We start from the raw sequence: 15,661 nt of genomic DNA, 5'->3' as shown, positions 1-15,661 counted from the left end.
CCCGTCATCCTCCTCACCACATTGGCTTCGGACTGCCATTCAGAACATATTGTCTCTCAGCATGACAGAGTTTAGGGCTGACGAAGGGGTTGGAGGGCAGTGGAGGGAGTGATATTATGGGCTTCTGTTGCCAGATTGGCAGCAAATCATCTTTATGAGCGTTGAACGAGGGAGAGAGATGGAGGCTCATGATTCCTTCCTGACGTCTACAGGGGAAATGACTAAAGCCCGTCCAGAGTCCTGCAACAACTAGTGATTCACGGATTGCTCCGTGACCGACCCGCAGTGCGGTGCAGTCTCGATGAGGAAAACATAAACTCCCTGGGCCTTTTTATTATGCGCCATTCTGGTGTGTTTTATTCTCCCCCTTCCTGATTCGGTTGCTCTATTAAAAGATGGTATGCATGTAAAATCCTGCAAATGAAATTTTTGCATAACATTCAAAGAGTATGAAAATCTGAGAGTCACTGCTTGTTTTTGCTCGTATTGCTCGCGTAGCAAAGGCCATTTTAAAATCAACAGCTTTGGATGGAGATGCAGAAAATACTCAACTGATTTTATATTGCATGTAGCGCATATTTATATATAGAATCGGAATAAATTAAAAAATTCACCTTCGCTTGGCTGGTGACCAGTCCAGGGTGTGCTACCAATCACCTACGACCTCAGCATCAAGTCATGAATACAAATGCTTGTTTTCGCTCATGCTAGCATTCATTGATGCCAGAATGTTAAAACGTCAAATTTAAATACTGCATTGGATCTACAATATTTTTGTGAGTCTATGCAGGCATAGCATAACTAGCACTTGCAGCATATAGTAGGTATACAACGGTCTACCCAATTAGTGCATACAGGGAAGAAGATAAATAAGCACTGCAGCCTATTATTTGTTAACAACCTGTACACTGCACAATTTTAATATTTGGAATTAAATGCGGCAAAAATTGTTTTGAGGATGAAATAGGCTGCAGGTGTCCAACTGATTGGCAGAATGACATCAATAAGAAATCAACAAGGAGTTGGACTCCCTTTGACACCATCAGCATCTACCCACTCACCATAATGCCTGAACTCCCTGTATGGTAGACACTTGAATAGTATTTTAATTGCATATGGAACGAAAGTGATTCACACTAAATTAACCACGGGGAATTATTAATAATCCACTTCAATTCAAAGTGACAACCTTCCCACAAATTCCATTATCCTGGTTTGGGGGGTGATTCAAGTCAAAATAAATGTAGTAACCATATAATTTTTGTTTAAATGATTTATCTTTAATCAAAATCAGTCTTTTCTTGCATATTTCCGAGTGCTAATCTTTTGAACTTTTTTCCCCACAAAGAGTAGAAGATGGTCCCAGTCACTGATTGCTAGATGAGCTGAAACACGAGTAAATCAACAGCTAATTGCATGCAAATTCAATGAAAGCTGTGCTTTGTGACGTGTTCAGAACGCTCCTGCACGAGTCCATTGGTTTGGCACATTGGAAGAATTCCACTGAAAAAAAAAAAGTAAGAATTGCATTTAACAAAAATATTGTTTTTCTCCGATTCTTGGTGCTCTGCATGTATAAAATCCATGTATGCTGATACTCACGAACGCAGATGCTTTCTCCCTCCAAGGTAATGTCAGAGCTGGAGGCTTATGATTCATGCTCCTCTGAGCAGATTTAGTCTCGGCTGAAGCCTTACTGAATCATGCTGCTATAACTGATGTCAATGGGTCAAACGGGAAGATAAAAAAAAAAAAAAGCTGATAAAATTTTAATTAAATAAAATCGATGCAAATGAAGTATATAAAAACATCTTTTGGGTTCAGAATGTTGAAAAAAGGCATTTTAATGATGTCTACTTGGCATCAGGCAGACATTCTGTCTCTGAAAGGCCCATAGTTGTTTGACACAGAGAAGCTGTAATATGATTGGCCATAAACCCAATAAACATCTCGAATTGGCAACTGCTCAACTCTGTAGATATCCGGCCAACTTTCTTATGCTAATTAAAAATATTTCTGTCTGCATTCATATTTGTACAGTTTTTGACTTTGAATATTATATTCAAATACATCTCATCATCTCTACAACTTTTAGTTTAACTTCCCTCTTACCCACTGTCCCTTTGAAATCACCTTGTCATTGTTAGGTACATGAATTCACTGTGCCTATCCCAAAAAAATGCCAGAGGAGTTCTACCTGAGGATGTTAGTATCACAGGTATCCCATAAAACCAGAATTGACCCAGCTGCTATATATATAATAAGAAAATCTCAGCTCGTGTGTTTACGTTGAGTCAATGAGTAGCATCTTCTTCCATGCATCTTCTAAGAAATGATGGAAGAGATCATAAAAGGTGATACATGGAGAGGTGTTAACGATGTATGAGAGAAATGAATAGATAGAGAATATAATAATGCACACACTTCTACAGCCTTAGGCATTTGGAGATGGATTCCACTTGTACACCATGCATCTACAAATAGAGGCAAGGAGTTGGCGGTTATTTGTCTGAGAGCCAGTTTGAAAAACATCCAGCTGAAACTATTGTGTTCCACGTAGTGCAGATGCATTTTCCCGCTGACTTCAATATTGCATTTTGACAAAACTCATTTCAAATTTCGAAATCTTTGCCACCTTATCATTGAGATAAATGGTCATTTTGGCCACCACTGGCTGTAGTGCATGATTTGAAATTGGATGGGCTGTGCCTTCCACCCCCTGCTGATGGATCCATGTGGGCCGATATTCATAACACTGCTAAAACTACCAATACACAACGAGAGGCACGTAGCATTATGAACGCCGAAATAATAGAAGTGAGGCAAACTTCAAGTACTTATTTGATGAGTGTCAAAACTGAGACCTAAAAGATTACAGTGGAGTAAGTCCGGTTTGATTCTGAGTTGCATCTGATGGAACATCTGTTCATTTTGCGTGTCAGCCTGTCCAATCCTGTTTTTGAAACCACTTGGGAGTTGCTGTCGTGCTGCTCCAGGTGTACAGGTCATCTTGCGTATGTGGCCGATTGCTAATTAGCAAGTGTCCCTTTGCCCATTTGCAGGCTAGTGAAAAAAAAGTTCAAAAAAAGCACTTTTACATTCATCACCGAAATTAGTTTTACCTATAAATCCTCTGAAGTCTGAAATTCCCATCATGTCATGCACCTCTGTTTGAGATTGGAATATAATAAGAGAGATGGACTAGTTCATGGATCATATAACAGAAAAAAAGTGGGTCATTGGAGGGGAGAGCATTAGGGCAAAATACAATTTTGTGAAAGACCGTTGAATCTGCTCCAGATAGGCGTTGTGATTAAAATATATTATAAATAAATAAATGGAAAGCAGACTTCTTCCAGCTCCACCAGAGAGCAGAAAATGCAGATGGAGTAAGTCGCCCACACTGAGAGAGTCGTCCCATACCTCCTTGCAGCTGCTGGTACTTTTAACATCCTTCACTGTGTTCATGACCAGAGTCCACAAAAAGCCCCCAGGTCCCAAAAGTTCTGCAGTCTGTTCCGTCAAAAGACAGTCGAAGCATTGTGCGTGGAGTTCTTCCGTCATTAAATAAAGATTGGAATATTGTCGGTGGTCTGGAAAAGAACACTGAATGTTCCGACCCTATTATTCATGCAAGCTTGTTTAACACGTTCTCAATGTGTCATTTGTGAATTATGCATTAGTTTATGCATTTATGCATAAAAGTTGTGAACCATGGCGCTGAGATGTTAAACACATTTAGAAGAGAGGTCAATGTGGCGGCGAGATTAGCAAAGTCACATCCAAGGCAACATTTTGTTCAGTGGCTGAGATTTGGTTGATTTGCCAAAGTGATTTTAGGTTGCCTGCAGCCCTATTACATTTTCATTGTCGCCAACTCTCTTTAGCTGCAGAAATGTTCCACCAATGTAAATTCATTTGAGAAACAGCCAAAGCCTCTGTGCCTCCGCTCTCAAATGTTGGCAGTCAGCGTGACACATTTCCTACTTTTTATTTTGCCCACATTTCAAGTTATTTACCTGACTCAAAGTGTCAATAAGACTTTGGTCGACAGCCATTTCCATTCGCCCTCAGCTTATGCCCTCGTTCTCCTTGTCTCTCTCATCCTGTTCTTTCAATGTTTTTAATCAGACTCTGTTTGGCTTTTCTTACTGCCCTTGGTTTCTTTTTTTTTTTGGTGCACAAAAATACCTGTGTTGCTGTCTTGGGAAAAGCCTCGCATAACATACCCTAAACATACTGAATTCTTCTCGGTACTTGAGAAATTGGCAAATCTCAGGGAGTGACTAACACTTATGTTCAAGTTATCACAAATGCATCAGAAGTGAAACTTTTCTGCAAAATCATTGGTACTGAATGTGCATAGTTTTTTATTTTTTGGCAAAAGTATTGAGAGAGTGAAAGAGAGCGCCTCTTATCCCAAATAGAAACAGGCCAATATTAATTTGAAGAGGTGGTAATGGCCACTGTATAGACTATTGCTTTTTTGACACTAATGCTTCTCCACAAAGTTCCTTTTATCCATTTAAAATACACTTCATCTCCATTAACACTCTCTCCCTTGTCATTCATTATCTTGCCCCAAGTCTCCTTTTATAGATTTACACAGCGTCTCTTTATGTGTAGTATTGAACGATGCGAATCCTACAGATTGGTCCCTAGGAGTAAAAGCATTGAGCGTTCACAAGATTGCATATTTTTGTTTCTTTGGAACAGAGAGTACGTTTATACTTTATGATGATTGCATTTCATGAGAAATCTTTCGACAAGGTGTGATGCAAAGTTGGTTTTATTGACTTGTATTACCTGGTTACGGGTTATTTATTTATTTATTTTGACTGCTCATGTGACAATGCATCATATATCGAAGCGGCCAACTAGCCAAGGCCTCTACACACTGTCACAAACATGCACACGATGCAAAACAATAGTCTCCCCTCTAAATCTGACCCTCACACACCGCTGCACACAATACGACGGGCCGTGACAGAGAGCTATGGACTGCGTCGACTTGCTTTGGCAGACCACATTTCTCTCAGCGTGAAACCTAATGTAGTGGAAGAAATGAGTGTGTTTGTTGCTTTATGTGTGTTTAGATCATCGTGATAAGACTCTTACTGTCCTTGTAGAAGGAAAAAAAAGAAACATATTGCAGCTTCCTTTTATGGTGACTTGGAAACAAATTTTGCTCAAATTTAACAGCAATACAGAATCTTTTTTTGATTTTATATTTGGCCTTCCGTTAGACTGCAAAAGATACCAAAAAAATGGTGTATTGACCTTTTATACGACAGAGTGAGGCAGGCTTTTGGATTGTGTATGTACGTTTTGTAAATAATTAAGTCAGTATGTTTGGTGGTACACTATGAGATGTGTCTAATATAAAAGGTTTCCTTGGTTCAATAAAGGAGGGAGCTATTGTTCTAAATGGATTGAATGTGCATTGAAGGTTGCATCGTCATGGTTACGTGTGAAAAGAAAAAAGATAGAAAGAAATGATTTCTTTTTATAATCTGTCATTTGATGGATTATTCTTACAAAAACAGCATTAGTCAAACAGCAAACTTCTCAAGACACAGTGAAGAGATTTTTCTTCTTTTCAAAGAGCCATTCTATTGACAAACTCGAGCGCTACACTCAACTAAACTCAACCATTCTTATGGTAAAAAAAAGCTCATTGATGATATTGTTTATTTGCTTAGTTAACTGCCAAGGCCATTTGAAGAAATATGCTAGCCAAGACAGAAGTACTGAAGCTTAAACTTCAATGCAGGAAGTGTTGAAGAAGATATTATAATATGGCTTTAACCAAGAAATGTTTACAAAGTGCATTTAAATAGAAAGAGTGTTTTTTTTTTAACAGATTAGCATTCTAAATTATGCACTTCAATAGCCATAAAACACAAAGTAGTCTTTTTAACTGCTTTTAAAATGCACTTTGTTCCACATTATCATACTTACTCCTTAAAAGCTTGTTTATCAGCCATAATGTACACTGGGACAGATACTTGCCTGAATTTTGAAGGCTTCTATTTTTTGTTGTTTCCCTGGGTGTTGATATCTATTCTCTGTTCACAGCAAAATGTGATGAGGCTCTGGCTTCCGCTTTGCCGCACACATCCTTCTCCAGCTCATCTGTCTTTTCAAATGGATATGCACCTGGATATGCCAAGCTTAACAGGCGAGGAGGTAAGGCTGACGCGCTCACAGAAACCTGCAGTGCACTCGTGTTGGCACTAGCCATCAAAGTACACATTGGTGGATTTTCTTTCCCACTGTTGTCTTTTCTCGCTCGAATGCATTCCATGTATAAATGGTGACATTATCTCGTCACCCAAGACTGAAGCTCAATTCCCAGATAAAGCGAGGAAAAGACCAGAACCCCCCCCCCCCCCTCTGTGCCTTAATGATGATTTAATCAATATTTTTTCATTCTATTTGGCATTTAAATGAAAATGAAATGAACCTTTGAATAAGTGCATTGGTTAACAAGTAGTGCAACTGTGGTTTCTACTCTTTTTTTGTTTAATCCCAACTCCTCAGGGGTTGACGTTTGTTTCGGATGTACGGGATTGGTCACTTGGGGACTATGGCACAAAAATACTGTACTTAATAGAAACTAAATATATTGACTAAAACATTGCAAACCCTCAAACTCAGTCCATGTAAATATTTCAGTGCTATCTTCCGCCTGATGGAATACAACAGGACGTTTTCAAATGTATGCAGATGATCACAATAGAAGTCATGTTTTATTAAAGGAGAAGTCAAGTCAAAAATGTTTTCAACAATAATGTATTCGATGTGGCCCTACTTGTCCAAAAACGGTATTGTGATTAATATTGCCCTGGCTGTATATGAATATAATCGTCTTAGGGGCGGCATTTTGAAAATTTCTGTTGACTGCAAACGACATCACGGGTCAGCTCTAGTGGGTCATACAAACGATAATTCAAGTGTATTCTTATAGCATATAGATTTTGGATTTAACAAAGAGGCCAAGCATGAAATCGTAGCAGCTAATCCTTTATATTCTATTTCCTTTTTTTTCTTCTTTTTACTTTAGTCATCCAACTGTGTCTTTCCATTACCACCACTTCTTTCCTTTTCTCCATCTCACTTTCCTAAATCTCGATCCTACGCTTCGTGGATGTTAAAATATACTTTTTTTCTCTGCCCCCACCATCCCATCCAAAATAATAATAATTTATTGAAACGAGTGGCATCACGTCGGCCCAACTGTGCTGTCACTTCTTGACAATTACCCCCATCTGTCTTCAGTGAAGCTTTTTTTTGTCTTGCGAGTCATCTTGTAAAGTTGTTTGATGTCCTGAGCCATTGCACTCATCCGTCGATAATGGCGGGCTGCTTCTAATGAAATGACTATGCCTCCACGTGCTCCATGTGCTCCATGACAGAAAGATGAAGCACTGGCAGAGGGCAAACCAGCTGTTGACTCTCTGCTGCATTTCTCATAAGCCTCACAACACAAATCATTTCCATGATGACTGTGTTAATGCTGCAATGGGAAGAAGTTTGGCAACTTTTTTTTCCCCCTTTCAAACACAAAATAGATGAAACCTCCCTGCACAAAAACAAGACTTTTACATGCTCACCCACCCGCTTTTTCGACTGCACTGACAGTCAAGGTCCCTGATGTCACGACAGAAATTCAAATTGCCGGTACTTGCCTGCGAATATTCACCTTCAAAACTCATCTCGCAAACAGCGATGAAACTTCTTCTGTAATAAATTCGGATAATTAGTGTAGCCTGATTTGCAGACAACCTATCTTAATTGTCATCGTAGGATATTTTGTGTTTGTTTCGTTTACTCTGCTGTCTTGCCTGGATAAATAAAGGTTGAAATGGATCCAAATAAGCACATCATGTTTGACTAATGCTGACCAAGCACAAAAATAAATCAATAATAATAATGAAGCGTTATAAATGCAGACTAAATAAAAAGGCAGACAAAAAACCCTCAAGCATTTTTTTTTTCGAGGTACTCAAAATACTCGAATCTGTCGAAGATCATTTCTCCCCCCGATGTATATCCGTCTTCCAAATAAAATGCTCATTGAAAACTCACACCCTTTTCCCCCTCATTCTACTCTGTTGGAAGCATTTTCTAGTCTGTGATTTGTTGTCCTGGGTTAGCGTCGGTCATTTCTCTGTCTCACAAGAAACAACAGAGGAGGCAGTCAGCTTGACAGCCTAACAAGAGATGAACAAAGGCGAGAAAAGCCGGTGGTGAAACACGCTGAGGCATTGGGACACTGTTTGATTCTAGTTTGAAAGGAACCAAAGAGGGCTTTCATAAGCCTTCCTTGAGGTCGGCTCTAATGACACAGCGGAGGCTTTCTTCAATGCTGTGAATTGAGACATAATGACGGGTCGGGTATACCCTCGCTCTATTGGCTTTAAGTTTTAGAAAAGGCTGGCGCTTTTAGGAATGATCTCGCACGATTCCGCTTTGATTATCCAATATATTTCTCTCGTCTCCACGCCGGAGAAATTCTCATAATTATGCGACATATCTTGCAGTCAATAAATCGAACTGGAAATTGATTTTACAGTTTCATGATATTCTTAGTAGAAATTGAAGCCAGAACAGTGAATGAAAACATACGTAGGTGCAAACTACACAGAAAGACCTCAAAGTGGAAGTTTCTTTCGCCATACCTCATTTTAATTTTTCATTTCCAATTAGCAGGTGCACCTAATGTTTTGGCTTTTTATTAAATTGGCGATAACATTTACTGTGTCTTTATTTAGCTGAAACATATTTTAAACCCAAAGCGCCCAGTTGTCAGGTTACTACAAATTTAGTTTGCGTTTCACAAGCAAGGGTTAGTTTGCCTGTTCCTGACTTCTAAGATCTCACTTTAGGTTCGACCCCTTCATCTTTCCAAACTGATCTCGTTGGTTTGACCTTCTGCTCCGTCCTTCTCATATCCCATCGTCCTCTTTCTTTCGGCCCTGAACATCTGTGCATGTGACAGGCGAGAGGATGGTGACAGCGTTCCCCTGATGCTCCTTCCCCTCCCTTCCATCATGTGCTCTCTTTTCTTGCACGAGCACCCCGCCTCACTCTGCCGCCCCATCTCCCCTTTAGACTGTCAACCTCTTGTCACTTCCTTCCATTTTCCCTATGGTGTTCACCTTTGACTGCACCTCTTGGCTTGTCTTTATCCAGACTTCTCTTTCTCCTCCCTTTTGCCCATGACACTCCTGCAGTGGTTCATTTTTTGTGACAAAAGCATGAATTACTGTATTCGAGTGCTGTTGAGAAAGGAGAAGCTTCACCTTAGCCAGCTGCCTCAAATGAAAAACGCTGGATTTAACAACAGCCCCAATCTACCGGTCCAATTTAAATTCACTGACCGGTGTAAGACCCAAGTTTGAAACTCTTAGCTTCAGATAAGGCGGCCAAGTCAGGCGGACGGGATGGATAAGTCCCACTGGGAGTAAACACCATAACTTCGGTTTTCTTTTCATTGAATTTCAAGAAATGATATGCCATTCAACATTCAAGCTCCTCCAGACAGGACAAAAGTAGCCTCGCTGAGAAAATATCTTTTTTGCTCAGCGTGACATATATTTGACCACCATCCGCATAGCGGTGGAAGAAAATAATGGTTTCTTAAAACGGAACCCAAGGACAGCAGATAAAATGAAATTCCCACAGGCCCCAAAATTGACCCCTGTGGAACACCATGCGATAGTGGAGCAGTGCGTGGATCAGTAACCAAGGTTATAGCTGGCAAATAAGCTTCAAACCATTCTAGAGAGCTACTACTAACAATTAATAAAACATTCCATTGCTAACAAGCAAAAAAATGTCCTTAAGAAAATCCAGGTTCATTTAAAGAACAGTAAATCAAATTACAATGTAAATGCAAATGTACATTGTTTTGCAATTCTTTTAAGATAATGTTTTCCACAGCCTTAAATTACTATTTCATACATGTCTCATACAATGACATGTTTCATACAATCTCTGCTTGCACTGTGCCAGCAGCTCAATTAAGCTTGACTCAAAATGATTAGAACGCCATCTTTCCAGGGAGTATAAGGTTAGAGCTGATAAAGAATTCATATTCAAACAAAGAGACATTGGAATATGCCATTACACTCTTGCCATGTGACTTTATTAATGGAGACTGAGAACGTGCCAAAAAAGTTTCCAATAAGATGAAGCTCAACTTTGTATGAAAAGACATTAAATCTTGCAGTGGCCTTCCATTTATCATCAGCTCTTATTGAAGAGTGAGCTGTCATGCTTTATGACTTTCTACTCTCTTCTATTGTCCTGACTTTTAGCAAGAACTTTTCCAATTTTGCTTTGTGTTTCATGTGATCCCAAGCAACCATGTTCTACTTGATGTAACCTCTCTCATCACTTTGGAATGGGCTCATTTTATCTCTCCTTCTCCCAGGTTTCTCATCCCATCATTTTTGCCTTCCCCCTCCCTCCCATCAACCTCTCTTCACTTTGGCCCTCATCCATCACTTTACCTTAACAACACCTCCCTTTTCTTTTCCTCTTCCAGCCCATCCGCTTGCCATCTCATCTCTCGCCTCCCCAATATACCAAAGCCATAAAACCGGCTTTCATCCCTCCCTTTTCTGTCTTACCTCATCCATCTCTCTTACTCTTCCATGTCTTCAGCCTCCTCCCTTCCTTCCTCAGCCATGCACCATCTTGTCATTCACTTCAGCTCTCCTTCCTACGATCTTTCTCCGAGTCACATCGCCTCAAACGATGTCCACTCCGCTAACTTCACTGTCGCCTCGGTTTACCCTTTGCTGTCACTCTGCTCACACCAACTAAAATTTCTCACCCTCCACCCATTCCTCGTTCCCTCTTCTGATGTAATAGTGTTTTGTCATCTCGGGGGGGTTTGAGGTATTGACATTCCAAACATGCTGGACCAGTTTATCTCTCTGGGCCGGAGCTGAAGCATAATAGCTGTGTAATTGGATAAGCTATAGGATTGTTGTCAAGAGGAGGAATACATCACAAACCAGCTCACGCTATTTTATCATGTGACATAATCTCCCGTGTCCTCTGCACTAATCTTAATAGCTGTTCCATTCCTTGTCTTCTCTATGCCTCCCCCTTTCCCACTGTGACCTTATAAAAGTAGTTTTAACTCGTTTTTCTAAATTGGCACATCATTTATCCGTTCAGATTGTTTACAAAGGGAAATCAATCACATAGAATCACTGTTTTATGTCCAAGGGGTTGTCGATCCGCCACCTCTATTATATCGGATTTTACAGTTGTGATATAATAATCTGTTATATGCACTTAATCTGCATGACCTTGGTATACAGTCTCGCATTGTACAGAAATATAATGGTCACTTTCTTCTGACTGCTCCCTGTTATCTATATATGTATATATGAGCCAATTCATGTCAATGTTGGAAATATATTTAGTGAGAAAAATTGTGATATGATAAATTGTAATATAGTATACATACGTATGTAGATATAAGATTAACATATTGTCCTCCTCTCTAGGATCCAAATATGAACCAGAATATCTCTTTGTAAATCATTTTATGGTAGTTCAACGTATTTAGTATCTATTTTGTAAGGAACAAAATCAATAAGATGGCAGCATGCTCACGCTAGATATGATAGAACTATTGTGCGTTTGCGGCTGACACCGGCAAAATTTTCACTCTGGTATGAATGCTAATATCAGAAAGAAAGCCATCCCGAAATGCCTTCCATACTAATGCTCCTCTCCAAGATGTATAGGACTCACCTATGCATAATTAGATAACACTCAAGTAAGGACCTTGTCACTCATCATATTCAAATGTAGTCATGCATGTAAAGAGCTAAATAAAACATGACTTTGCCCACGCTTTGCTAGTGTCCGTCTTGGTTGAGCACCTCTCTGCTGGACACTGACCAATAATAAAAGGACAACATATAACCTTGTAAATGCACACGCTCCATGTAAAATATTATTGTAGCAATGTCATGCTACTTTTCTGCTTGTCTTGAGAGCTTGGAGCCGAGCTCATCTGCCTTTCAAATTGCCTGCCACCTTACATACTTGGAAAAAGTTGGAGTAGGGGAGGGTTGTGGTTTTTATTCATAACTCGCCGCCTTACCAGAAATCTCTTATCGGTCCATCATCTTCTGCTTTTTGGGGTTTAGGTTATGGGGACAACTGTTTAAACCTGTGAGTCTACTTGTCTTTGTTTTAGGCATGACTAGTGGGGTCACATACAAGATGTTATTGTTGAGAAAATTTGATATTGACTTCCTCTTTTAACAATAGACAAACAGTCTGCTTAAATGAATAGAATTTGAGACCATGTGGATTCCAATTGAAGCTCAACGGATGAAGACAACGACCAAAAGGTCAGAATAAATCAACAACTGAATGGCTGAAGAAAAGATGCTTTCTGTCACGGCCCACTCAGATTCCGGACTTCTGTGGAATAGCGGAATGATCAAAAGATAGAAATATTTAATATTCAGATAATTAACCACAGAGAATGTTCTGTTGATGGTATTTCTCTCAAACAAAGGATCAACCATTTATTGAAAATAAAGGGTCACATATTTCTTCCAGCTTGCACTGACATTTTCAAGGTATGTTCAGTAAAAACATGGAATATTTTCTCTGTGGCGTTGGGTTAATAAAAACAGCGTTTGTCTTATGTGACTTTGATGAAAACACGATCACATTTTTTGAAAGGTGTTCCGTTGTTTGTCAGAGGGACATGGAACTTATTTTTAAATGTCATGAACGCTTCAGGTGCTGGTGGATGGTCTCCCCTGGATAGTGATCACTACCAGTGGCTGCAGGTGGACCTGGGCTCCAGAAAGCAGCTAAGTGCCATAGCCACACAAGGTCGTTACAGCAGCTCCGACTGGACCACACGCTACCGTCTCCTCTACAGTGACACTGGAAGGAATTGGAAACCGTATCACCAAGATGGCAACATTTGGGTGAGTACTGCATTGTTTACATTTGTGTCATTCGGATCTATTGTGTCTTCTCCAATACTTGTCATTGTACTGGCAACGGATGTGGTGCAGATGGTGAGCTGGTTGGCTTTTGGGGATCTCAGCCATGTGTTGATCTGAATCCCAAACCTTCTTGTTTCTTGTTCATCTTTGTATGGTACACAAATAAACAGCATGGCCCTGAATCATTCGCTGTGCTGAGATCAATCCTGGACAGCCCATGCATAGGAAGAACCCTCCTCCAGTGGTCGCCAAGTAGCAGCTCGTACAATATATTGAGCCATGGGCAGGTTATTCGGGACCGCTGGTCGACTCTGTTCACCAGTATTCTATTCATCAAGTGCCGCAGAGGAGGTACAAGCCTTCATAAGTCTACTATAATTCACCTAAATCTAAAATAATGTATGAAAATATCATCAGTTGAGCAAGGTGGTAGCGGAACTCTGCATTATGGTGATTATACTACCATAGAAGATTCAATATAATTTGTTAAGTTATTATACCCAAGGACACAAGCCATAAAAAGACATCTCAGATATGCGGCCAGGCGGCTGCAGCAAGATATACAAATACAGATAAGATAAACCAAGTGTAAATTTAAAAAGGATATACTCTGTAAAATTACGACAACATAGACAGATTACGAACATAAATGGCTTGGGCTGTGCACATTCATCTTCTTTTTATGAGTGCGCTGGCCAATAATTATGTTTAGCAGTTTAGAAAATATCAGCAATGTTTGTTTTTTTAATGTCGGTACTAAGACCGGTTTGTGGCCCTTCAGGTCTATTCGGGATGGAAAATGTGGACTTTTATGGCTAAAAGTAAATTAAGCTGTTGTTTATGTGTTCTGCATCGTGACTATTAGCTGTGATTATATATTTCAAAGGGTTTGCTTTTTGCTATTAACCCTGATTCATTGCCTCTGTGATTTCTGCAAATGTTCCAGAACACATTCACCTCCCTGTTGTTTAGGGAACTACTGCTTGCTTTTTAAATATGACACAACACACATTGCATGTAAAAGAAGAGGACAAGGCCATGGGAGGAACCCGCAAAACTTCCTGACTGACATGCTACCGACTTCCCCACTATTTATTTAAGCTATAATTGGATCACCAACTTCTCATGCACTAAATTGAGGGAGAAATAATGAGCGTACTAACCCAGGTCTTGTGTCTCCATCACTGCCAATCACAAGTGGGCCCGATAAGTAAGCATGGCTCCCAAGGAATGGATGTCCTTTCCTTCGACAGACAATGTCACTGTATTGGCTCAGCGATTTCCCCGAGGAAGATCACTGATAAACACTTCATAATTGGTTTTGTGAAACTGCAGAGTCATAATGACATTGATGAATGAGTGTGGTAATTTAAACACCATTTGTAACATTGAGTAGGTTGTCAAGGCTTTATAGTCACATTCAACAATTATACTATGCATACACTTTTTTTTTTTCCCCTAGCTGTGATGAAGCTGTGCACATTTGATGCACGTTCTCATTTGATGGAATGCAGGAGTTATCAATTAGGTAGAAAACTATGGAAGGTAACGGCAAATCATTTGGGCCTTTCTTGACTTAGTTGCATTTTCAGTTTTAAACCGTTTGAGTGGAGTGATGAGCACCTAAATGTCATCAAATGACATTTTTGGAGATGGGGAAAATGACACGCGTTCCATATTAAAAAAATTACACAAAAAAAATGAATTTCCCTCTTTTAGACTTGGTCCAAGTAATTCCAGCATGCCGTTCGTCCCTTCCGCTGACGTTTTGCATGGATGAGAAGCTCCAGGCTGTAATTCAACCAGACCACCTGACAGTAATATATGTATCTAATAAACCAGCACGGCCATAGCCACAACTCTTACGCCGATCCTGCTTCAAACAGGGACACATTAATAATGCTTCGTCAGCATACCAATGAAAAATAGCCCTACGTGTAATTTGTGGCTTAGTTTAACTCAAAATGTTTGTCTGATGCTTCTTTCCTTCCTGTTGCAACAAAGCTGCGGCTCCATGATTTCGTCTAATTCCTGCAACATGACCAGTTTTTTTCAAAATTCATTACAAGTTAACGAAATGTTGTCTAAAATAACAGTAGGACTTAATGTGAAAGGATTTTCCTCAAATCCATCCAATGAGAATGTTTTTCTTTCCTGTTCCCGTTAGAGAGCTGAGGGGGATATTTTGAGATGAGCAGAGTGCAGCCCAAATAATGTTTCAAGCATCTGCTCTAGGAAACACATTAGTGTCCTTGTTATCTTGTCAGCTGGCCTCTGATCCATTTGGCCCACGCTCAAAGAAAACAGGGCAGAAAGCGAGTGAATAATTGTTACCATGAAAGCTCTCTTCACAAACAAGCCTCAGTGCAACTAATGTGTGTGTCATTGCGAGATGCACACTTTAATTTCCGTATATCCACAGGTGCCATCTAAAGTATGTCCCTGAATCTTTAGGTGTCAGCATTTATGGAACAACTTTGGCAAAGAAGCAATTCTTCTTTGCCTTGGCTGAACATTTTAAATGTGCTTTTTTTTTTTTTTTCATTAACTTCAGTGAAGTTGTCTGGAGCTATATAAGCCAATTTAAAAAAAAAAAAATCCACGCTAGTCACATAATAGCACAGGAAACAAAAAGCTTTTACCTTCACCTTTCAATG

The 15,661-nt window shown here is 39.8% G+C and overlaps 1 protein-coding gene across 1 annotated transcript in view; it reads left to right on the top strand.

Moving 5' to 3' along the window:
- Positions 1–15,661, top strand: part of cntnap2a (contactin associated protein 2a) — a 133,999-nt gene that overhangs the window by 44,476 nt on the left and 73,862 nt on the right. The window contains exons 2-3 of the mRNA XM_061265900.1: positions 6,079–6,189; positions 12,790–12,983. Coding sequence (XP_061121884.1) covers positions 6,079–6,189; positions 12,790–12,983 — 305 coding nt within the window. The remainder of the gene's footprint in view (positions 1–6,078; positions 6,190–12,789; positions 12,984–15,661) is intronic.

This window comes from Syngnathus typhle, linkage group LG19, assembly GCF_033458585.1.
Source record: "Syngnathus typhle isolate RoL2023-S1 ecotype Sweden linkage group LG19, RoL_Styp_1.0, whole genome shotgun sequence".
Lineage (NCBI taxonomy): Eukaryota > Metazoa > Chordata > Actinopteri > Syngnathiformes > Syngnathidae > Syngnathus > Syngnathus typhle.
Note: the sequence above shows the minus strand (reverse complement) of the source record. Positions and strands in the feature narration are given on the sequence as shown.